At 42.1% G+C, this 22,378-nt stretch overlaps 1 protein-coding gene across 1 annotated transcript; it reads right to left on the minus strand.

Annotated features, from left to right (window-relative positions):
* Positions 1-925: 925 nt before the first annotated feature.
* On the minus strand, positions 926-22,099 carry LOC106047199 (myosin heavy chain, skeletal muscle, adult-like). The gene is made up of 39 exons (XM_066980182.1): positions 22,047-22,099; positions 20,361-20,601; positions 20,129-20,272; positions 19,880-20,036; positions 19,202-19,229; positions 19,006-19,117; positions 18,825-18,917; positions 17,826-17,889; positions 17,636-17,734; positions 17,426-17,529; positions 17,205-17,343; positions 16,824-16,942; positions 16,581-16,730; positions 15,457-15,627; positions 14,364-14,670; positions 14,181-14,257; positions 12,314-12,401; positions 12,104-12,221; positions 11,805-11,928; positions 11,583-11,719; positions 11,225-11,480; positions 9,081-9,323; positions 8,814-8,990; positions 8,589-8,734; positions 8,399-8,489; positions 7,922-8,311; positions 7,611-7,737; positions 7,259-7,377; positions 6,763-6,959; positions 6,235-6,418; positions 5,983-6,148; positions 5,678-5,802; positions 5,122-5,430; positions 2,532-2,735; positions 2,189-2,314; positions 1,920-2,090; positions 1,729-1,833; positions 1,509-1,604; positions 926-1,209 (listed from the first exon to the last, which is right to left on the minus strand). The coding sequence occupies exons 2-39, from the start codon at positions 20,562-20,564 to the stop codon at positions 1,054-1,056; spliced, it is 5,823 nt and encodes a 1,940-aa protein (XP_066836283.1). The 5' UTR covers positions 20,565-20,601; positions 22,047-22,099; the 3' UTR covers positions 926-1,053.
* Between the last annotated feature and the right edge of the window lie 279 nt (positions 22,100-22,378).

Raw genomic sequence — 22,378 nt, forward strand, 5'->3', positions numbered from 1 at the left:
CTACCTCTGCTTACAGGAGAAAATGCTGGAAAGCTGTTTCTTGTATTGTGACTGTCAAATTGCAGGTGACAAGAAAGAGCCCTTTCTAGGCTATATGCAGTTTTGTAAGGGAGTGCATGTGTGCGTGAGAGCATGTGTGTCTTTGTGGGCAATACACAGGGGTGCCTGCACAAGCCTGCTGCAACTTTTGTAGCCTTGAGCCAAATGGTCTCCCATCTCTCCTCCTGCCTGCACTGCCACCCATGGTGGGGCTTTGTGTGCATGTGCATGTGCAAATGTGTCTGCATTTCACTCTGAAATGTACACTTCACTGTGTCCTCTTTGAAAACTTGCTTTTTTCATGTGACTCTGCTAGACATCCCTAATTGACAAGGCTGGTTGGCCTATCGCAAAAGGCCTTTACCAACAGTCCTCTCAGGGCACACTGGGCTGAACAGTGTGATCGTGCCATTCTGGTCAGTTCCTCTCCCTTTTATTTTGATTGATTTTCTTTCCAGCAAGCTTCCTCCTTGTCAGCACTGAGTGAATAACAAGTTCCTAATATAGAAGACAAGTAGTGATGTTTGTGCCTTCCCAGCCAGGTCAGGCAGAGGAACTTTCCAAATATGTTTGTCATTCACTTGTTATCTAAGACACTGCCAGAATATTTTGAGCAACAGTTCCCTGCAGCCCTGCCAGTTGGAGAGGGGAGGGAGGTAGAAGGGGTTGAACTACTTGGAAACTAATTCTTGCATTAAATTAAACTTACATTGCTGTACATTACAGCACATTAGAGTGCTGCAAAAAACTTTTTCACCTTGATAACTTTGTTATAGTAGTTAGAATTTTGCTCCATAAAACTAATTAGTTCCTGAAAACTGATCATTTGAAAACAACACAACCATAAGTAACTACAGAATTGAATTATAATAAACAAAACCACTGCTTCTGCAAAGTAATCTACTGTCTTTATTCTCTAGACATTGACATAGTTACAAAGACATTGCAGAAGAAAACAACAGAGGGTTCACATTTTGTGCATCCCTCAGGCTACTTTGCTGCCACATGACATCCTCACTCTTCCTCTTCTATCTTCTTACTGTGAAACTCCCGGCTCTTCACTCGTAGCTTGTTGACCTGCGACTCTGCAATGTCAGCCCGCTCCTCGGCTTCCTCCAGCTCATGCTGGATCTTGCGGAATTTGGAGAGGTTGACATTGGACAGCTCCTCCTGTGTGGGGAGAGGGAGTTGGTGGTGAGGAGCCCGGGGCAGGGGTTTCACTCCTCCTGCGCCTGGGCCTTGAGGGGCTGTGGTGATTGCCTGCAGAAAGCACAGACCTGCTGTCTCCTATCTACCATTGCTGACCCAGAACCCTCTCAAAGACCTCCTCATCCTCCCATATTCACGATTCCACTGTAACATCCACCCCCATACCCGTCTGCTGACCCTTAAGCATTCACACAGCCCTCCTTCTATTTCTATGATTCTTCTTGGAAAATGATTCTTGCTCCCACTCAAGTGATACTTACAGACTCTTCAGCTTGCCTCTTGTAGGATTTCACCTTCATCTGCAGCTTGTCCACCAGATCCTGGAGCCTGAGAATATTCTTCCGGTCTTCCTCAGACTAGAGTGGTAGGTAAGCAGGAAAGAGAGAGAGTTGGTTTTGCCAACACATGAAGTTAACAATTTCTGTTGGGGGCGATGTGCTGTGTGGAGGCTGTGGCAGCATAAAGAGCCTTCTACCTTACCTGGTAGGTCAGCTCCTTCACCCTTCTCTCGTACTTGCGCACACCCTTCACAGCTTCAGCGCTGCGCTTCTGCTCAGCATCTACCTCCCCTTCCAGCTCCCGCACCTGCAATGAGAAACCCATCTTTGGAGCTTCTCCAGTACCTCTCCTAGGGACATGCTCACTTGTGCACAAATACCAGCCCCACGCACCCTGGCCTCCAGCTTCTGGATTTGCTTCTTGCCTCCCTTCAGGGCCAGCTGCTCAGCCTCATCCAGACGAAGCTGCAGGTCCTTCACTGTCTGGTCCAGGTTCTTCTTCATTCTCTCTAGGTGAGCACTGGTGTCCTGCTCCTTCTTCAGCTCTTCTGCCATCATGGCTGCCTGGAGAAGAAAGAATCAAAGGCGTTTTGCAGCTGAAGACATTTTTTTGTGGGGGGGGATACATCCACCATCATCAGTGAAAGGAGCCCCCATCTCACATCTGTGATGGCCTTCTTGGCCTTCTCTTCAGCATTGCGGGCTTCCTGGATGGTGTCTTCCATTTCACTCTGAATTTGGGCAATGTCTGCTTCAAGCTTCTTCTTGGTGTTTATCAGGCTGGTGTTCTGTTGATGAAAATTCACAGAGCAGCTTAAATATATTATTTTTAGAAAGAAAAAAAAAAAACACAACAATTTCACTTCTTTTGTTTAGAGTTCTGTTAATGTTTTGTATGAAGAGTATCCATTGCCGACAGTAGTTATCAAAGACTGCTGATGCAATATTCTTATTCAAAAATTAAAATAGGCTTAATGATTACATTTATTCAACCCTTGGACTTGCCTGAGCATGGAGTAGCTGAACTCTCTCACTTGCATCCATTAGTTCCTGCTCAGCCACTTTCCTTGACCGCTCCGTCTGCTCTAGGGCTGCCCGCAGCTCCTCAATCTCAGCCTGCAAGAGGTTTGCTCTGCGCTCCACCATGGCCACCTGCTCCTTCAGGTCCTCCTGTGTTCTGAGAGCATCATCCAAGTGTATCTGGGTATCCTGTGAGCGAGGAAATAGAAAGTAGGAGGCATATTTTTCCTATTTTCCTATTTCCTATTCATAGAAACATGGAATCATTTAGGTTGGAAAAGACCTCTAAGATCATCCACTCCAACCTTTAACCTAGCACTGCTGAGTCCACCATGGAACCATGTCACTAAGCTCCACATCTACACGCTTCTTGAAGACCTCCAGGGATGGTGGCTCAACTGCTTCCCTGGGCAGCCTGTTCCATTGTCCCACAAACCTTTCAGTGAAGAAATTTCTCCTAATATCCAACTTAAACCTCCCCTGACACAACCTGAGGTCATTTGCTCTTGTGTTATCACTTGGTGCTTGGGAGAAGAGCCCCATCCCCACCTCGCTATAGCCTCCTTAGGCTCCTATAGGAGTGCGATCAGGTCTCCCCTGAGCGTCCTTTTCTCCAGGCTAAACAACCCCAGTTCCCTCAGCTGCTCCTCATAAAACTTGTTCTCTAGATCCTTCACCAGCTTCGTTGCCCTTCTTTGCACGTGCTCCAGCACCTCAGTGTCCTTCCTATAGTGAGGGGCCCAAAACTGAAGACAGTATTCGAGGTGTGGACTCATCAAAGCCAAGTTCAGAGGGTCAATCGCTTCCCTTGTCCTGCTGGCCACTGTATTTCTGATACAAGCCAAGATGCTCTTGGCCTTCTTGGCCACCTGAACACACTGCTGGCTCATACTCAGCTGGCTATCAACCAATACTGCAAGCTCCCTTTCCGCCAGGCAGCTTTCCAGCCACTCTTCCCTCAGCCTATAGTGCCGCATGGCGTTGTTGTGTCTCAAGTGCAGGACCCCACACTTAGACTTGTTGAACTTCATACAGTTGGCCTTGGCCCATCTGTCCAGCCTACCCAGATTCCTCTGCAGAGCCTTCCTGCCCTTCAGCAAATCAACACTCACACCCAACTTGGTGTTGTCTGCGAACTTACTGAGGGTGCACTCGATCCCCTCGTCCAGATCATTGATAAAGATACTGAAGAGAACTTGCCCCAGTACTGATCCCTGGGAGACTCCACTAGTGACCAGTCTCCAACTGGATTTAATTCTATTCACCACGACTCTTTAGGCCTGGCCACCCAGCCAGCTTTTAACCCAATGAAGCATACACACATCCAAGCCATGAGCAGCCATTTTCTCCAGGAGGATGCTGTGGGAAATGGTGTGAAAAGTCTTGCTGAAGTCTAGGTAGACCACATCCACAGCCTCTCTCTCATCCACTTAACGCATCACTTTGTTGTAGAAGCAGATCAAATTTGTCAAGCAGAACCTGCTTTTCATAAACCCATGCTGACTTGGCCTGATCACCTGGTTGTCCTGTAAGTGCTGCGTGATGGCACTCAAGACAATCTGCTCCATGAGCTTCCCCATCACCAAGGTCAGACTGACAGGCCTATAGTTTCCCAAGTAATCCTTCTGGCCCTTCCTGTAGGTGGGCGTCACTTTTTCTAGCCGCAAGTAGAATGGGACCTACCATGATAGCCGGGGCTGCTGGCTTTCCCCTTGTCTTCCCCTTGATTCTTACCCTGTCATCACCATTGTTCAGGTCTAGACAATTAGAACACTCCCTAACATACAGGGCTACCCCCCTGCAACTCCTTCCTAGCTTAACCCTTCTGAAGAGTTTGTAGCCATCCGTTGCAGCACTCCAGTCACGTGAACCATCACACCACATTTCTGTGATGAAAAACGTTCCACTGTTTTCCTCCCTCACAATGGCTTAGAGATCCTCCTGTTTGTTGTACATACTGCATGCATTAGTGTAGATGTACTTCAGTTGGGTTAGCGATCCTGTCACCTTTTTAGGGGAGAAGCCCTAATTCCCGAATGACCATTCCCAGGTATTTTTGTGATTTCTAACCTGTCACTGTCCCTGGTGTCTTTGCTGTGACTTGACTGTCCATCCCTTACCTCAGCTGGGCTAGCAGCGTGCTGGAGCTTGCCACCACAATGTCTCATAACCACTGTCATACCACCCCCAGGCTTGTCTGTCAAGCCTGGTTTTGTCCCTTTACCCCTTCAAATCTAGTTTAAAGCCCTATCAATGAGCCCTGCTAAATCCTGACCAAAGATCCTTTTCCAAAGGCTTGGAGCTCAGGTATTGATTTGCTGGCTGTTCCTGTTCTTTGCCTCATCATTCCCTGCCTCTGGAGGGATAGAGGAAAATACCACCTATGCTCCCGATCTTTAACCTCCTTAACAAGTTTTCCTAAGACCCTGAAGTCTCTTTTGATTTCCTTCAGACTTCTTCTTGGAGGTTCATCACTGTCTACCTGCCTATTTTCACATAGGTGTAGAACTAATACTGTACCAGATATTTTTTTAGCAATGTCAGAAAGAGGTGAGCATGTTTGGTTTTGCCATACCTTGAGCACTCCCTGTGTGTTTCTCAGGTTCTTTTGTGCCTCTGCAGCCACACGGTTGGCATGGCTCAGCTGGATCTCCATTTCATTCAGGTCTCCCTCCATCTTCTTCTTCAGCCGCAGGGCTTCATTCCTGCTCCTGATCTCAGCATCCAGGGTGCTTTGCATGGACTCCACAATTCTGAGGTGATTTCTCTTCAGCTGGTCGATTTCCTCATCTTTCTCTGCTATCTTCCTGTCAATCTCAGACTTGACCTGGTTGAGCTCCAGTTGGAGGCGCAGGATTTTCCCCTCTTCGTGTTCTAGAGAGGCCTGAATAACAAAGAAACAGGATTTTAAAATCCTTTTAAAATGCTTCTTCCTACAGTTATCTTCCAAATTATGTCTTATAAAAGAAAAGGAAAGGGACTACTTTACTGTGGATGATGTACATACTGAGGCTAGACCTCCAGACCCAGTAGAAACAAAGAAATGACATTTGTTTGAAAATCCCAAGCTTTTATCATTCACACTGTTCCAAAGTACTCCACTCTGGAAATTAATGTTTATGGGCATGTACCTCAGCTTCCTCCAAGGCAGCCTGGATTTCAGATTTCTCTTGCTCAATCTGTTTCTTGACTTTCTCCAGCTCGTGGATCGCCTTTCCTCCCTCTGCAATCTGCTCCGTGAGGTCAGAAATCTCCTCTGTAGGGAAGGGTGAAACAAGGCATGGTCAGACATAGGGCATAAAGGAAGGAAAAGACCATACCAGCCACACCAACGTGACAGGTACCCCTGCAGACTTGTGGGCAAGAACCTTTGTGGAGTGGAGGACAGGCTGGCTTGTGGGAAAGCCCGGCCAGCAGCAGAAAGCCACGGACTTACGCTGCAAGTTCTTGTTCTCACGCTTCAGCGTTTCCAGGTGGTCCAGGGACTCCTCATAGGCATTCTTCATCTTAAACAGTTCCGTGCTGAGAGAGCGAGACTCCTTCTGGGAAGCTTCCAGCTCAGCCTGTGTTTCCTCGTACTTCTGCTTCCACTCTGCCAGGATCTGAGGAGCAACAAGGCGTGAGTATGGATGTGGCAATTGTGAGGGCATGCTCTGCCCAGGAAGCACAGGGTCAGAGGCCAGAATACCTTGTCAAAGTTCTTCTGCTTCTTGTCCAGAGCTGCACAGGCAGCATTTGATCGCTCCACGTCAATCATCAGGTCTTCCACCTCGTTCTGCAGCCTCTGCTTTGTCTTTTCCAGGGAAGCACATTTGGCGTTGACAGCTTCAACGTGTTCCTCTGCATCCTGCAGGCGCTGTGCCAGCTTCTTCCTGGAAGGTGGTTAGCACATTTCACAGTTAGCAAAAAAAGAGTAAATCTTACTTTGTGGCTTTTCTCAACAGCATGCTTAACCACTTCACAATCTGTAGTCCAAATCCCTCCTCTTTTTTTTTTTTTTTTTTCTAAACCTTGCCTGTTCTCATTCTGCAGTTCTCTGATTCCTACACATTTTGTCCTTTTCATATTCCAACTCACACACATTACAGGATGCATTTGCCTTCCTCCTGTCATTCCACCCCTAGCACAACATTGGCTTCTTCCTGACAATATTACAGTGGTCTCCACAACTTTCTGTTATTACTTTCTGCCAGCATTCCCTGTTTTCTCTACATACTTGGCCTCCTCCAGCTCCTCTGTGCGCTGAATAGCATCTGTCTCGTATTTAGTTCTCCATTGGGCCACTTCGCAGTTGGCTTTGGACAGGGCACGCTGCAGCTCTCCCTTGGCTTCCTGCTCCTCCTCATATTGTTCCCGGAGCAAGTCACAGTCGTGGCGAGCAGATTGCAAGCCATGGGCCAGGGCACTCTTAGCCTAAGGAGATGAGAGTATTTGGACAACGAATGAAAATGTCCTGATTGAAATGTTTTTGGACATTGGTTTATTCTTCTATATGAAACAACAACAGTTCTGGGAAAAGGCCTGCGAATTTGCAAGAGAATTAATTAACAGATAACAGGGAACAGACAGCAAGGCTAACATGGGAAGACTTGCCCTGTACTAGCTATGTATGGTTTTCCCCCATAGTATTTCTGTAATCTCATAGGTGTCTGAAGTACTTCTTGGTCAGGAGGAATCCAATGGATAAAAGAGAATTTGGAAAGCCTCCTCACCTTTATCTCTTCTTCTAAGTGCCTCTTGAGTTCCTCAACCTGTTGGGTGAACGCCTGCTTGCCTCTTGATAGCTGAGAAATCAGAGCATCTTTCTCCTCCACCTGGCGTGAATATTCACCTGGGAAAGTTTGCAGTTACACCAGACTTTCATTGCCATTGATGACAGTGTTGTGGACAGTTGGGGCTTTAAGATAAGATATTTAGCAGTGTTTACAGAAACTTATGATCTTATTACATAAACTTCTCCTCACAGGATAGAGTGTATTGGACAAGCCATATGCCTGGAAGGCTCATTTCTACACTAACTCCCTGTCATTGTTCATTTGCACACCAGAGATGTGAAAGTCTCACCTGATTCTGTCTGCAGACGAGCTCTTTGAGCATTGAGGTCATTGACCATGCGTTGATGCTCCTCTTCTTTTGTCTTAACCTCACTCAGCTGGTCTTCCAGTGCACGGCACATCTTCTCCAGGTTTGCCTGTATATAAACATCGTACAATCTGTCACTGTTATTTTTAAAAAAAAAAACCCACAACAATCAATCAAACAAACAAACAAAAAAACACAAACAAACCTACATCATCATGATCTGAGAAGGATTCAAGGGATACAATGTAAAGAGTGTCCCTTTGTGCACATACTCTTTTAGATCTATATTATACCTTGGCTTTGGAGACAGACTCCATGTTACTGGCCAAGTCATCTATCTCCATCTTCAGCTCACTCTTCTCCTTCTCCAGCTTCTGCTTGACTCGTTGCAGGTTGTCGATCTGCTCCCCAAGCTCAGCTGTGCTGTCTGCATGCTTCTTCCGCAGGGCGGCAGCTGTGGCTTCGTGCTGCAGCGTGGCCTCTTCGAGGTCGCGGCGCATCTTCTGAAATTCTGCCTCACGCTTCTTGTTCATCTCAACCTGAGCTGCTGTAGCCCCTCCTGCTTCTTCCAGGCGCTCGCTGATCTCCTCCAGCTCCCTGGAGAGGTCAGCACGGTGCTTCTCTGCTTTCGCCCGAGAGGTTCGCTCTGCCTCAATTTCCTCCTCCAGTTCCTCGATACGGGCCTGGGGAAAATGCAAGACCCTTCACACCCATGCCCTCCTTGTACTGATGTCCTTCTGAAGGGCGGAAGGGAAGGACCAGAGACTTGCCTGCAGCTCCTTGATCTTCTTCTGTAATTGCATGCCCAGGGCTTGCTCATCCTCAGTTTTACTCTGGATCTGGCTGATTTCAAAGTCTTTCCTTTGCACAAAGCATACAGAATCACAGTGTTAACACCTGAATAAAACTACCTAATAAATGCACCTGACCCACACTCAGGTGTCTCACAACCACACTTACTTTTTCAGTTTCTCATCCAGCTGCTGCTTATCATTTTCCAAATCCATTATGCTATCATGGGCCAACTTCAGGTCTCCCTCAAGTTTCCTCTTAGCCCTTTCAAGGTCCATGCGCAGTTTCTTCTCTTGCTCCAGGGACCCTTCCAGCTAAACACAACAACACCATCAATGCCAGGCAGGTCAAACTCCATACCTGTCCTGTCTTGCTGGAGGCACGTGTGCTTACATCATCCACTTGCTGCTCCAGCTTGGTTTTTGCTTTGGTCAATGTATTGACTTTGTCCTCTTCGGCCTGTAGGTCGTCCAGTGTCTGCTGGTGGGCCTCTTGGAGGGCTTTCTTCTCTTTTGTCAGCTTGGCAATGGTCTCATCCAGGGATGCCATCTCCTCTGTGAGATTTTTCACCTTTGATGAGAAGGGAGCAAGTGTAATTAAAATGAGTAGGTACAAGACTCCCATAATAGCACAGTGTGAGTGACGTCTTCTGCCTCATACCTTGTTTTCGGTGGCATGTTTTTCCTTTTCAACCTTGGCCAATGTTAACTCCAGGTCATCAATGTCTTTCTTCAGCTCTGAACATTCATCCTCCAGTTTCCTCTTCTTGGCTGTCAGCTCAGCATTAATTTCTTCCTCATCCTCGGCCCTTTCTGTCACCTCCTTAATTTTGGCTTCCAGCTGGATTTTAGTTTTGATGAGCTGATCACATCTTTCTTCAGCATCAGCTAAGCTATCTGCTTCCTTTTGGTGAGATATAAGATATTTTAATTTTATAAATTTATATAATTCTTGGAAGGTTATCTTTTATCTCAGTAAATTGACATCTAAATTCTATATCTGGAGTTGCACTTCCACACAAACAGCTGATCTATTTCTATTTTTTCAGTTTATTTTCCTAGGGGGAAAAAAAAAATTATGCACATCTTCTGTTAGGGATAAGAGTTGTTTTGTTTAGTTCTTTCAAAAAATATCTCAAAGAAGTGTGAGCTGTGAGGATACCTCCTGTCCTGACATGCTTCATCTCTGTTACTCCTTTTGTCAGTGGAACAAACTTACAGGCTTTTTTCCTTTGTATTAGAAATCAGTAACTTCCTCTTTGAAATTCGCTTATGCTGAACCAAGTATTACACTGAGAGGTAAAGCTTTTGTTATGTTCAGGATAAAAATGTCACAGAAAGAAGAGTATCACTTTTCTACATTCATTAAGCGTACTGCACATACTATAGAGGCATACTTATGTTTCTAGACACTGTGTCTGGAGTTTTCGATGTTGATTTCAGCTTGCTCTCTGTTCCTTCAGTCTTTGATATTTCATTGAGATAGCTTTGCACTGAATAAGTTTAACTGACAGACAACTTTAAAAGTAAGACAATCAAAACCAGTGTTTATTTTTCTCATTTGGACTAAGAAAAAAATATCCTCAGGTTTCCCACTTTCTAACTCAAAACCCAGATCACTGTGAAACTATGGGAAATGTGAATGTATTAGGTAATTTTAGTGATTTCAATGACTTAGTGTGTAATTTTGGTTTCCTTTGTAAGATGGGCTTTGAATATCAAACACTGGTGGAACATATTTTTAAATGAGACAATTTTTCTAAAGTTTTTTTGTGTGTACATGAGGTTCATAGGATATTATTAATAACACAACTACCACATGGCATATGATGAAAATCCAGGTTGCAGATGCAAATAGCTACAGTACTCAGAAGTGAAAGGTTTTGCTTAGTCATCTGTTTTTGCTTACTCATCTTTCCTGTTCTGTGCTTTACTCTATTAAGTCTAAAGAATACAGAGACATGAAGTGCCTACCCAGACCTGCTGATTTAATTTTATTATACATATATATGCTCTTTAAATTTAGCATATGTGTTTTATATTTAAGGATTATAAGCTAAAACACTGCAGGATGGGCAGGGCTCAGAAAGCCTTTTCACTAGGAAGAGTACCTTTTCCAACATCTACCAGTACCAGGCTGTTTCTTTTCGTCATCCCAGGGAATACTAAACTCACCTGTACATAGTAAAACACCATAGAACAGCCCCAAGAGATTAGACTTTTTCAGGAGCAAGAGCTTCATTTCTAGTCATATTTCCCACTTGAATAAATGAATGAATGAATGAATGAATAACCAGTAGTTACCAAGAAGCTGATATATAATATTATAAGCATCAGTTTGATAACTGATATCATAATTTTATAAGCATTATAACTGGTATTATAATATTATAAGCATTATAATATTATAAACATCAGTTTGAACTCTAGATTGCATTTAATGTCCAAAATGTTCTACACCTTGGTGATGGAGGTACAACCTGCAGGACTCACCTGCTCAAAGGGAGCTGGGGATTCAGGGAGAACCCTGTTCTGAGTATTTTACTTTAGCTAGCTGTAGATGGCTTCTTCCTTATATAGCAAGAGAACTGAGTTCTACCTAGAACTCCCTGCCACTTTACGCTAGGTATCAAAGGGCTCACCAGGCTACTGCCAGACATTAGTTTATTCAGCTTCACGGGCAGTATGATGCACACTTCACTAAGTATCTGACATATAATCATCTATAATCTGACCATCTGCTTGGGAAAGAGGAGCCTGAATGTACACAATCTTTTCTGGGTGGAAATAGATGACATAACTCACAGCTTGCACTTGGAGCTGCAGATCATTTTTCTCCTGAAGCAGAGACACCATTTTCTCCTCCAGCTCCTTTCTCTTTGCCTCAGACTTTGCAAGCTCTTCCTTGGTTTTCTCAAACTCTTCCTTCATGTTGGCCATCTCCTTCTCAGATTCTGCACTCTTCAGCAAGGGCTTGATCTTGAAGAACAGCTTCATCCAGGGCCAGTGCTTGACATTCATGAATGCGCGAACGTTGTACTGGATGCAGAAGATGGACTCCCTGAAGCATAATTAAATTATACATTGATTATTTTCAGTGTGATGAATGGTGACGCTTCCCCCCACAGGACAGTGACTTGAACTGAAAATGAGCAATGTCTACCTCCTCTCCACCATTCTCTGGTACTCCACTCTCATCAGGAAGCCCCTGCACCTGGCCTGTGTGCGAGTGATGAGCTGTGCCAGCTTCTCATCCCTCATCTCCTCCAGGAGCCCCAGCAGCCCAGCTTTGAAAAACACCTTGAGAAAGGGAATGTTGCAACACATCACTGCCAGGTAGAACAAAGCACAGGCATATAGCGATTGAGTCAGGAAGAGTTTGTACCTTGGTGTGACCAAATTTGTACTGGGTGTGATCCACATCAATTGACCCCAGAAGCTTCTCAGAAGCCTTTTTGCTATCAATGAACTGTCCCTCTGGGATAGCACTGGCATTAAGCACCTTGTACCTGTGAAAAGCAGAAAAGGAAGACAAGACTGTTCTTCCCAATCAATACACAGTCCAACATACTGAGTCCAACCATCTCATCAACAGCTATTTTGGAGAATGTAGTCCAACCTGAATAAATCTAAATGAAGGAACTAACAATGTTTTTATTATGCTGAGAAGTGCAACACTCTCACCTCTGTTTAAAGTCTGCATAGAGGACTCTGCTGGGGAATCCCTTCCTGCAAATTCGTATCCCTTCCAGCACACCGTTACACCGCAGCTGGTGTAGTACCAGTTCATGTTCCATGGCACCTAGCAATTTAGAGCATAAATAAATACCAGTTTTCAGCGTAGAAGAGAATGGCTGTGTCAGTGGAAAATCTGTTTCTGCTGGATTGCCTTACCAGGTGTTTTTGTTTCATTTGGTATGATGCAGCGGACAAAATGGGGGTGAGTGCTCCGTAGATTGGTCATCAGTTTATTTAAGTTTTCCTGTGGGACCACAATAAGGTATGTGTTTAAAGAAAATCTTAGGTTCTCACTACTAGGTTCCTTGAACTTGTCATTAAAAGGTCATGCACCTAACAATGGATATGCACTCAGCTGAAAATTCTCAGCTACATAATAATGATAATACCTCAATCAAAGTTCCCCTCTAAACACTGTATATCACCTTCCAAGATAAGAGAAAATGTTGCTTTTGACACAATGAGAAACAGAGGGTGTCTACTTCATAGTTTTACCAAAAAATTAAAGTTTATGTTAAGTATGACATCAGAACATTACACTAATTAATCAGTGCATAAAAAATCTGAAGCTATTTTTTTTTGTTGGGCTTTCTTTTTTTCTTTTTCTTTCTCTTTCTCTTTTTTCTTTCTCTTTTTCTCTTTCTCTTTCTCTTTCTCTTTCTCTTTCTCTTTCTCTTTTTCTTTTTCTTTTTCTTTTTCTTTTTCTTTTTCTTTTTCTTTTTCTTTTTCTTTTTCTTTTTCTTTTTCTTTTTCTTTTTCTTTTTCTTTTTCTTTTTCTTTTTCTTTTTCTTTTTCTTTTTCTTTTTCTTTTTCTTTTTCTTTTTCTTTTTCTTTTTCTTTTTCTTTTTCTTTTTCTTTCTCTTTCTCTTTCTCTTTCTCTTTCTCTTTCTCTTTCTCTTTCTCTTTTCTTTCTCTTTCTCTTTTTCTTTCTCTTTCTCTTTTCTTTCTCTTTCTCTTTCTCTTTCTCTTTCTCTTTCTCTTTCTCTTTCTCTTTCTCTTTCTCTTTCTCTTTCTCTTTCTCTTTCTCTTCTCTTTCTCTTTCTCTTTCTCTTTCTCTTTCTCTTTCTCTTTCTCTTTCTCTTTCTCTTTCTCTTTCTCTTTCTCTTTCTTTCTCTTTCTCTTTCTCTTCTCTTTCTCTTTCTCTTTCTCTTTCTCTTTCTCTTTCTCTTTCTCTTTCTCTTTCTCTTTCTCTTTCTCTTTCTCTTTCTCTTTCTCTTTCTCTTTCTCTCTTTCTCTTTCTCTTTCTCTTTCTCTTTCTCTTTCTCTTTCTCTTTTCTTTCTCTTTCTCTTTCTCTTTCTCTTTCTCTTTCTCTTTCTCTTTCTCTTTCCCTTTCCCTTTCCCTTTCCCTTTCCCTTTCCCTTTCCCTTTCCCTTTCCCTTTCCCTTTCCCTTTCCCTTTCCCTTTCCCTTTCCCTTTCCCTTTCCCTTTCCCTTTCCCTTTCCCTTTCCCTTTCCCTTTCCCTTTCCCTTTCCCTTTCCCTTTCCTTTCCCTTTTTCCCTTTCCCTTTCCCTTTCCCTTTCCCTTTCCCTTTCCCTTTCCTTTCCCTTTTCCCTTTCCCTTTCCCTTTCCCTTTTCCCTTTCCCTTTCCCTTTCCCTTTCCCTTTCCCTTTCCCTTTCCCTTTCCCTTTCCCTTTCCCTTTCCCTTTCCCTTTCCCTTTCCCTTTCCCTTTCCCTTTCCCTTTCCCTTTCCCTTTCCCTTTCCCTTTCCCTTTCCCTTTCCCTTTCCCTTTCCCTTTCCCTTTCCCTTTCCCTTTCCCTTTCCCTTTCCCTTTCCCTTTCCCTTTCCCTTTCCCTTTCCTTTCCCTTTCCCTTTCCCTTTCCCTTTCCCTTTCCCTTTCCCTTTCCCTTTCCCTTTCCCTTTCCCTTTCCCTTTCCCTTTCCCTTTCCCTTTCCCTTTCCCTTTTTTCTTCCTCTTCTTCTGTCTTTTCTTTTTTTTTTTGTAACTTAGAAATACAGTCTTTTCTGATGTAAAATTAATGTAATTCTGATTTTCAAAGATAAAGACATTGAATTTTTACTTACCCGAAAAAGAGCTGAGACAGTCTGGAAAGAAGAACCCTTCTTCTTGCCACCTTTCTTGCCGCCACCACCACTAGCTTCTGATAAAGTGAAGATAATAATGTTTTTTGGTTTTGGGACCATTCATGATTCTACAGTTTTGCATAACCGCTGTGCACCAGAGAGTTGACATTTTAGAGAACTGACCTGCTTCTCCACCAGCAGAGGCAAAAAGTAAGGCCAGTGTCTTTACAGATGACTTCTGGTACAGTCCAATGACAGTTTCATTCAGGGGGTCCTTGTTCTTCTCAAGCCAGCCAGAGATGTTGTAGTCTACTGTGCCAGCATAGTGCACCAGGGAGAAGTGGGCCTCGGCCTTGCCTTTGGCAGGCTTGGGCTTCTGGAAATTATTGGACTTGCCCAGATGCTGGTCATAGAGCTTGTTCTTGAAAGAGGTGTCAGTTGCCTTGGGGAACATGCACTCCTCTTCCAGGATAGAAAAGATGCCCATGGGCTGTGAGAAACACCAACAAAAAACAGAGTTAAATACAATTCTGCTTTCATAAGGAGACTAGAGTAAGGCATAGGAATTTTAGAAATTGATATTTTTTTTTGTTCTTTTGGACATCCAAGAAATGTGAATTTGAAGTGTCTGAAAATAAAATTCTGATGCATCAAAAAGAGATTTTTATTTTTGCATTAAACCTTTCTCACATTAACTTCATGTAGACAAAGGTGTCTAACTAAATTTAACCTTTGTTCAATAGATCAATAAGTATTTCAGATACTTCCTGAAATCTTATTTTTGATGAGCAATCTCTCTTCTCATTCTTGTACAGGATAATGTTACACAAAACAGTGCTGGCTCACAGCTATGTTTTTATTCAGCATTGTTCATCCAATACCTTTTTTTCTATGTACACCTCTGATTTTATTTAGAAATTGCATTTCTGAAATCACAACATTAATATTGAGATCATAATCCTGATACTGAATATTGTGCCTGAGTTTCTGAAAAGAGCTTTCATCTTTGCACATTAGAAAATACACCTGCAGAGAATCCTTGCCGTCAGATTATGTGTGATCACATTAATTTTTCTATTTCCAGACAGGCAAAATTACAGGTCATTTTAAAAAATGTATATTAATGTACTTAAAGGATGAGATGAATGTACCTCATTCATAACCTAGTCAAGTCCTTAGAAATTACTTAGAAATCTGAACTAGAGCAAAAAAATGAGGTAAAAGCCTACAATTCTGCCACAAACAAGAAATAACATCTTAAACATAATGAACGTACTTTTTCAATGAGCTCAATGCAAGCAGCCAGGTCCATCCCAAAGTCAATGAACTCCCATTCAATTCCTTCCTTCTTGTACTCCTCTTGCTCCAGCACGAACATGTGGTGGTTGAAGAACTGCTGCAGTTTCTCATTGGTGAAGTTGATGCACAGCTGCTCCAGGCTGTTGAACTGCTCAGTGCAAAGGTAAGATTTACTCATAGTCAAGATGTAGCAATCTCTGTAGGGCTTTCTCCTGTGTACTCAATCCCACACAGGAATGCCCACTTAAAGATTTTAAAAGATCCCATTCACTTTTTTTTTTTTTTGGTTGTTCTTTGCTATCTGACTAATGTTTACATCTATCACTTATTTTTAAATCAAATTCCAAAATAATTTAGTAGTTTTATCCCTAACAAGGTATTATGTATGTTTTCCCATTGCCCTAACAAAAGACATTAGATGTTACAAGTGTTTGCCAGCAGTGGCCTGCACTCAGATTCTTTATCTAAAGTTTTATAAAAAATTGTGTGCCTGTTTTCTGTGCCTGCACTAAAGGCAGTCAATAATCTCTTTCTATTGGAATCACCCTGTCCGTCTTCGGAAGCAAAGAGTATATATTGCCTTCTTTTTCCAAAGCCTTGGGACAAATCTGTGTGGGACTTAGGTCTAATTTTCTGTTTATACAGTATGTGATATTGTATCATTGGTATCTTTATACAATTTGTCAGATGATTTTTTTCAATTATATGCTCAAGCTATTGAAAAACTACAGCATTTGTGGTAATTATATAAAAAGCAGTTATTTCTCCCCTTTATACTACAGAAAGCTATTACATGAAAAATCTCTGAGGATTGTACTATGACCTGGTGTAAATCAGTGACATATTCAGAAAAGGCAAGCATTTCCACACAATTGCAAATTTTCTGGTTTTGCAATAAAAATAAAATATTTTTTTCCACTTTTGCAATAAAAATATGTATTTTCCACTTTTTCTGCAATAAAATATAAGCCCATATTTGAAATTGTAAGTGAATGGCATGTTTTCAAAAAAGAAACCAAAAACCGCCAAACCATAATTCTCCACTTTCTCTTGACCCTAATTGCCTTTTCAAGACTTTACTGTGATTTCTGTGTTTCTTACATCAAAGATCTCAAAGCCAGCAATGTCCAGGACACCAATGAAGTACTGCCTGGGCTGCTTCGTATCAAGCTGCTGGTTGATGCGAACAACCATCCATAAGAACATCTTCTCATAGACAGCTTTTGCTAGAGCACCCACTGCATTGTTCACCTAGAAGAAAGAAGAACGCAGCAGAAGAAGAGGAGCATCCAGAGTAAGATAGTAGATCAAGCCAGAAGTACCCAGTCACCAGCTGTTTTTTACCTGCTGCACAGTTTGACCCTTGGTCACATACTCATTCCCAACTTTGACTCGGGGGTAGCACAGTGCCTTGAGCAAGTCTGCTGAGTTCAAACCCATCAGGTAGGCAGCCTTGTCAGCAACTATATGCAAAGAGAGAGAGAGAGAGAGAGAGAATGACAGAGAAGTTATCAGTGAACCGTGGATGTTCTCTAAGAGCTAAGTGCAGAGGTGCAAATTCTAAAACTGCAATACTGTGGTAGCCTGAAGGGAAATTTAGAAGCATGATTACCATGGAAACTGAGATTATGTTTTTATAAAAGTGAATTGGAGCATTGTGCCTGGCCACCACCTGCCAACCACTTAACTGTTTCTCTTATTGACAGTTCTATATTTTATTAATACCTTCTGTGCCATCTGGCTCTGCCTGCTCCTCTCGCTGTTTCTGCTTGAACTTCAAGTTCCCATAGTGCATGACAGCCCCTGTCAGCTTGTAGATGGCAGTCTTTTCATCAGCAGTGAAGCCCAGGATGTCAATGGCACTCTGGCAACAGATTCAGTGAATGTAAATGCCATAAAAATTAAACGTATCAAATCAAGTAATAAAATTTCTATGTGTAACTTACATCAGTAGCAATCAACTCCTCTTGGTCATTAATGCTGGGAACAGTGATCTCACCTTGACTCACAAAGTGGTAGTCATATGGGTTGGTGGTAATGAGAAGCATGTCTGAAAGCAGAAAGAAGAAAGACACAGGCTTAGAGTTTTCAACTAGGTAGTAGAGGGAACCGTTGCTCATCAGTCATCCTCAAAAAGATATAATGATCCTTCCTACCAATCAGCTCTGGCTTCTTGTTGGACATGATCTGATAAAATATGTGGTAGCTTCTTTCTGCCTTGAGCTGGAAAGTGACTCTGGACTTCTCCAGCAGATCTACCAATGAAGGCAGAAAGAGTTAGGCACACGACAGTATATGGAAGGAGGAATTTGGGAAGAGATGTGATCATGCCAGGAGATCACTTACAAGTTTCAATGTCAGCAGAAGCCAGTTTGCCTGTGGCTCCGAAGTGGATTCGGATGAATTTGCCCTTGAGTGGAAAAGAAAAAATGTATTTTGAAATTTCACTAAGGCCACAAGCATGTAACCCTACAATCTCCATACAGTCTCTACAGAGTACAGGTTTTCAGCTTAGAAATTCTGTGAATTTGTTGTCCCCCCTCAAACAAACAAACAAAGAAACAAAAACAAACAACCAAAACCAGAACAAAACAAAACATAACACACATACAAGAACAGTGAAACTCAGGGAAAGCTCTATGTTGGCAACAGTAAGATAAAGATCTGAGGCAAGTTATTGTTATTCAGTTGATATCCTGATTGAAGAGGAGCAAGAAAACCACTAAAGCAGACATTTGTTAGCTCATTTATGCCTCAGTTTGAACAGATGGATATAGAGAAAGGCCAGATGCAGTGGATTCAGTTCTTAATCAGATAGGATGCAGTGAAGGTCAATTTTAATGGAATAAGGGTTAAAATGAGTTTTTGGATCTTATAGAACAATGGAAGGCAGCTTTTCTTTTCTGAACCCTGGGCATAGGGAGAACGCAACAGAATGTAAAACTTAAAGCTGCAACTGTGAATTGGTATTGCAATTTCTTAAGAACATTCACAGCTTATCTACTAGAATTTACTAATGGCTTTCTTTTCTTTCTAAATACAACTTTGTATTTATAGTCTATACGACAGATACTAGGAGTGTATATATATATTTATAAATTCTAAATAATATATACATTTACACATATTTAAATGATCCCTCTTTGTACATATTTGTTTGCTGTGCTACATTTCTACAGTTAAACAGTTAATTAAACAGTTAGATATTTCTTAGTCAAACAAAATATGAGGAAAATATGACTTCAGGGAACACAACTATCCTACTATGTCACTTCAGAAGTGACAGCTTCTGTTCGGATATTCTTGTTCGTCCATAAATGTCAAAATCTCTGATCAAAAACTTACAAAGCGTGAGGAGTTGTCGTTCCTCACAGTCTTGGCATTACCAAAGGCCTCCAACAAGGGGTTGGCGCTGATGATTTGATCCTCGAGTGTCCCCTACAAGATGATAATTGTACGTTTACAGTGTTTAATTCACATGGCAATTATGGTCTGAGTCTTGAGTCTATCTGTCCAAAGAGCTCACCTGCATTTTGCCAGGCTGCTCCTCCTTCTTCTTCTCCCCACTAGCTGCAATTGTTGCGAAGTACTGGATGACACGCTTTGTGTTCACAGTCTTCCCTGCACCAGATTCTCCACTGTCAAACCAGACAGAGAATCAGAGTGTGTGGTCCCTGGGCACAGGGCAGCCTTGCAAGGACCCCATAAAGGAGTGTACTTACGTGATCAGGATTGATTGATTCTCACGGTCTGTGAAAGAGGCAGAAAGAAGTAGACGTAAATAAAGAACAAAGTGAGATTGAAAATTAATGCAATACATGTAAATTATACCCAGAAAAAAAGTATATATATATTTTAACTTCCTTTACTACTAATAGTTTTTTCAGTTTGCAAAATAATGCTTTCCTACAAACACTGAAAATCCTTGAACAGACTTGTGTTTCTTTCTTACTATACTGTTATGATCTTTTTTCTCCTGCATAAAGTAGAATGAATGGTTTCCATTTTTATTTCGTTACTTTGCTACACAGATTGGGTTTACAGCAGAGGTAGAATTTCCAAATAACATATGGAGTTCATACCCTGTTCCCTTTCAATACTTCATTATAGGCATAACTATATTCCTTGCTCTATCTGGTCCATTCTGCTTATTGTTTTTCCTAATGTGCTAACTACCTATGGCATTAAACCTCCTCTCTAGAAATACTGATGTAAAAAGGACTGTTTAAATACGCAATGATTAATGCTATGTCTGAAATAAAATTAAAAAATAACAACAACAACAAAAACTACAACAGCAAAAAACAGATGTGTTAATAGAAATCAGCATATATATCAGGAAAATTCTCTGCTTACATTTAAAACATCTTTTAAGTAGAATAACTTTGAGAACCACTTACCAGTCAGCATGAACTGATAGGCATTGTCAGAGATGGAGAAGATGTGTGGAGGGGCCTCCTGGCGCTTTTTGCCTCGGTAGGCCAACACCACCTCCGGGTTGTACACTGGCAGCCACTTGTAGGGGTTGACGGTGACACAGAAGAGACCCGAGTAGGTCTACGAGGAAGGGAGACAGCACGTTGGCTTCTGCTCAGCCTGGCACAGCAGGCCTTCCAGCTACCCAAAGGAAGACAGCTGCTGGTACTTACATAGATCATCCAGGCTGCATAACGCTCTTTGAGGTTGTACAGCACAGCGGGTTCGTGGAGGTGGGTCATCATGGCCATGTCCTCGATTTTATCATATTTGGGAGGATTCATGGAGAAGATTTGATCTTCCTTCACAGTCAGAGTCTGCCAAGGAAATGAAAGAGCTGTGTATGTCAGCTTACAGCCCAGAGTGGGAATCAAATGGTGTCTTTCAGCCTTGTTTTTCACTCACCTCTCCAGCTTCAGTCTTGACAGTGACCTTCCCTGATTCTTTGCTCTGGATTGTCCCTTTTACAAAGGATTCCTTTGGATGTACCACAAAGACGGATGACTTGGCATCAAAAGGCTTATTCTGAGCTTCAATTCTTTCCTTTTCTGACTTTCGGAGGTAGGGAGCTGCCTCCCCAAAGATGGCCATCTCAGAATCTGAAGACATGGTTGCTCTTTATGGAGGGGCTTGTCGGCAGAGAACTCTATGAAAGAGCAGATATATTGTCCAAATGAGTCAACAATTTTTGTTGTCCTTTGGTTTACTGGAAAACTTACAGAGCATTATAGAAGGGTTTGCCTGAGAAGAATCCCAGGCAGTTCTCTCTTTTTGTTCGATGTACATCAAATCAAGTTACTCAGAGCCTTTTCCAGTGAAGTATTGATTATCTCCAAGGATTGAGATTCCTTAGTCTCTCTGAATCCCCGTTTAATGTTTGACCACCTTGATGGTGACTTTTTTTTCCAATACCTGATCAGAATTTCTACTACTACAACATGTGTTTGTTGCCCCTCATCCCTCCACTCTGCACATTCAAGAAGAGCTTGGTTCTTTTTCCTGGATAACCTCTGTTTATTGAAGAAGACAATAAGAGTCTTTAATTTCATCTCCAGAGTAGACAAACCTCAGTCCTTCAGCTTCTCTTGAAGGACCCTAGAGAACGGCATGACGCTGTATCAGGGCAAGTTCAGATTGGATATTATGAAAAGGTTCTTCACCGAGAGGGTGGTCAGGCACTGGAACTGGCTCCCCAGGGCAGGACAACAATCCAGTAAGTTAAAATACTGCATCACCAATTATTTCCTTGTATGCCAATTGTTTCTGGGAATAATTATACCAAAAATTAATCAGCCTCAGTTCAAGAATTTACAAATCAAGGATGGATATCTAAATGCAGTACTGGGTTCCCAATGAAACATTGCATGTCTAGTAACAGAAAGCACCTGAGTTCCTAGGAACAGACAGGAAAGTTATTTAGATGTCATGTTAGGACTTTTAGTTACCCAAATGAACCAATTAAATGTCATCACACAGTTCCTAGTAGCATGCAGAGCCTCCATTTCACTTTGTTTATTTTCAGAGGAACAGAAGGACATCACTTGTTTGTTTGTTTGTTTGTTTTTTAAGTATGTGAGTTGTTTTTTACATTTTTACAAGGTTTCCTAATATAAGAGTCACATGCAGATTATAACCCTGCAGTATAGGCTGATAGGTATTTCATAGCAATTTCTGACCAATATACACTGTATATCCTGTACAGTAATACACATAGTTTATTGCAAACTTGTAAGATTTTGCAGTCAGCTGTTCTGTCAGCTCCCTTTATCTAGCTGGACTTCTTGCCAGAACAGATCATTTACTTCACTGATCCATAATTAAACATGAGGAATCCCCAAGAAGCATTTCCCAGCATGGCATCAGTGGCTACTGAATTCAAGCACAGACACTTTGGAAGGCTTGCTTGTTATGAGCAGCCTACCCAACCTTAAGCATGCTGTATTTACCATAACAGAGCAGTGGCCAGGAAAACAGGGCATATAGCAATTGCCTACACAATTGTACAGAATTCTGACACCACAAAATATCATTTCTACAGTAATATGCCACCTTTTCGTCTGTCCCTTAAATGTGTGTAAATTAGGCTCTTACCTCTTATGATACAAGAAGATGCCTTTCAGGCTGGTAGATGATCAGTGCTGTAAAACAGAAATGGAAAATGCAGATCTCTCATTATTTCTGCAAAGGATTTCATAAGTAAGTCACAAATTTAACATACAAATGTGCTTTTTTCACAGACTTTAAATGCTTGCAGACACAGATATTTACACCAGGACTGCAGGGATGAAGTGGGACAAATGGACTGCAGGGACACTGTCCATTTCTGCCAGCAACAGACACTCACTTACCATGAAGTTTTCTCTGAAGACAGGACTGCCCAGATTCAAGGACTCTTTTATAGAGTCTGGTCAGCACATGCTACA

The sequence above is a fragment of the Anser cygnoides genome, chromosome 19 (assembly GCF_040182565.1).
Source record: "Anser cygnoides isolate HZ-2024a breed goose chromosome 19, Taihu_goose_T2T_genome, whole genome shotgun sequence".
Lineage (NCBI taxonomy): Eukaryota > Metazoa > Chordata > Aves > Anseriformes > Anatidae > Anser > Anser cygnoides.